Below are 2,695 nucleotides of genomic sequence, written 5' to 3'. Positions count from 1 at the left end.
ACAAGTGCTAAAACATCTACAGTTTAAAAATGATGGATCTTTATATTTTGTGCCTTTTAAATGATTTGCTGTGTTCATTTTAAATCTTTTCACCTAGTTCGTCGCTGTTACTTGCCATGTATTTAGGTTAAATATTTGCACAAGAAAATGACTATAAAAAATTTCCTTTAGACTCTTTAGTCTCATATCTTATATCTCCTATATGAAAACAATCTTTGGAGTTTCTTAGATGGCCATGGAATAACCATGAAGGTTTATCTCCTCACACAGTAAAATAAACAATGCTAAAATAACCATTAAAATATTGAAACTATAACTTCTTAAATCAGTGATTTCTTTTATTTTATTGAAGTACAGTTGATGTGAGTTCCAGGTGTACAATATAGTGGCTCACAATCTTTAAAGGTTCTGCTCCATTTATAGTTATTGTAAAATATTGGCTGTATTCCCTGTGTTGTACAATATATCCTTGTAGCTTATTTTATACATTACAGTTTGTACCTCTTAACCACCTACCCCTATATTGCCTGTCTCCCTACTGGTAACTACTAGTTTGTTCTCTATATCTATGAGTCTCTTTCTCATTGGAAGTTACTTTTATACTTGGAAATGTCAACCTTACCCGCCAACGACCAATGACCATTAACACAAATAACGATTACTCTCCTATAACCCCACAGGGTCTGGAACCCACCTGTCTTCACGGTTCCTGCAAGGGACTTTGTTTTCCTTGTACAGATTAAAAACCTGACCCTCAGAGTGGGCTGAGTGGCCGGTATGAGGACGCTAGTGAAGTTGGAGGAGAAGCCAGGCCAGTCCACCCTGCTGTGGCTTGGATCTTTGGACCCATCCTCCTGCAGCTGGGGGCTGGCCCAGGAGCCCAACGCTGAGCCTGCTGCAGACACGCCGTAAATATGTGTCGAGTGGAGCTAGCAGGTGATTAAAGAAATGAAATCGGTGTGTTTTATTACTAGACTGGTGTGGACTGTTGGTCACCGATGCCGCCGAACTTCCTGTAGATGAGACTCTGGTTGTGAAAGCAAGTCTAGAGAAAGGTGCCACAAACAGCACTGATGACTCATTTTCTACTCAGTTTGCTTTTTTCCCACCAAAATAATGACCATGTTTATGTATTTCAAGGTATCTTTATATATTTTAAATCCGATTATTTTTAAAATGTTAGTTTAAATGTTAGTTACATTTGCCACGAACAAGCTTGAGATAACCATTTCCCACTCCAGTCTCAAGGAGACCAACTGTGATTTCAAGATTATATGGCAAAGGATGCGGCTGCCTGATTTCCCGGGGCCCTGGAACAAGCATTGTCCTGTTCCAATGTGTGAGCACCCGCGGAAGAGAAGCCCCGGGAGAGAATGGGTTCAGTTACTGGCTGTAAAATTCGCTTACGTGCCCAGGGGAAGGTAAGGTCTGTAGAAGCTGAGTCTGAGGCTTCTATGTGCTGGCTAAGATCAACCTCTCCTTTTCCGTGACTAACATAAAAATACAGATGACGTCATTAGAATGCTCCCCCATCCTGCCCCCATTATTCATCTCATTTGGCCAAAAATAAATCTTCCTTCACTGCACAGTCTACACCGATGAGTGTTTTTTTAGGCGTAGAAATTCGCAATTACACTTCCCGACCTCTGACCCAGATATCTTTCCAAGAGCAGGTTGCATTTAGGCTGGGAATTTTTTTTTTTTCCTCCCAAAGGTGGAAAAACATCTTCTCAAGTGGTCTGTTCTAGAAGTGAAAAGAAGCCCTACTCGGGGAAAGAACGGGAACTCCTGCTGTCTTTGGAATGCACTTTAGATTTGCTGTCGGGGTAACTGGAAAAAAAAAAAAAATGTTACTCTCAAAGTGGAAACTTCGGTGTAAAAAAGCGAGAGGTGGATCTCCAGGAAATTACGCTGAGTGCAAAATGCCAATTCCAAAATCTCCCACGCTATGCGATTCCTGTGTGCAAACATAATGTATTTTGAAATAACACGATTTTAGAAATAGAAGAAAGATTAGTGGCGGACGGGGCTTGGGAGTTCTGTTATCAAAGGGCCACGGGAGGGGTTCTCACGTGATGTAATGTCCCATAAACTGACTGTAGTGACAGATACACGAACCTACACAGGTGATCGCATTGTATAGAACTTCTTACTCACTGACAACGACAAACAACATTGGGGAAATCTGAATAAGACCGGTGGATTGTATCAAAGTATCTACTTTTTTTGCAAAGTTTTGCAAAGTTATAGCACTGGGGAAACATTTGGCGGAGTGAATTATTTTTTACAACTGCATGTGACTCTACAATCATCTAAACACACACACGCGCACACGCAGGTCAACGGCAGCCCGCGGCGCCCGGGCGCCTTCTCACGCAGAGCACAAGGGGAGACAGCGCGGGGTCCTCACCGGTCTTTGGGTTGTTTTGCTGCGACCTGGCCCGGGGGGCGGGGCGCGTTGCGGACGTGACGTCAGTGGGCGGGGCGCGCACCTGGGCACCTGGGCTGCCGCGGCGGCGCGGAGCTGCGGCTAGACGCGCGCCATGGAGGGCGAGAGCCGGAGCCCGTGGGCCCTGGGGCTGCTGCGCACGTTCGACGCGGACGAGTTCGCGGGCTGGGAGAAGGTCGGCTCGGGCGGCTTCGGGCAGGTGTACAAGGTGCGCCACGTCCACTGGAAGACGTGGCTCGCCATCAA

General features: G+C 45.3%; 1 protein-coding gene across 1 annotated transcript in view; it reads left to right on the top strand.

Moving 5' to 3' along the window:
* Window positions 1-2,543: 2,543 nt before the first annotated feature.
* The window catches only part of RIPK4 (receptor interacting serine/threonine kinase 4), a 24,526-nt gene continuing 24,374 nt past the window's right edge, over window positions 2,544-2,695 (top strand). The window contains exon 1 of the mRNA XM_024758132.1: window positions 2,544-2,692. Within this exon, the coding sequence (XP_024613900.1) occupies window positions 2,544-2,692 (149 nt within the window). The remainder of the gene's footprint in view (window positions 2,693-2,695) is intronic.

The sequence above is a fragment of the Neophocaena asiaeorientalis genome, unplaced genomic scaffold (genome assembly GCF_003031525.2).
Source record: "Neophocaena asiaeorientalis asiaeorientalis breed wild unplaced genomic scaffold, Neophocaena_asiaeorientalis_V1.1 scaffold45, whole genome shotgun sequence".
NCBI classification, from domain to species: Eukaryota; Metazoa; Chordata; class Mammalia; order Artiodactyla; family Phocoenidae; genus Neophocaena; species Neophocaena asiaeorientalis.
This window is presented reverse-complemented; position numbering and strand designations above follow the sequence as displayed.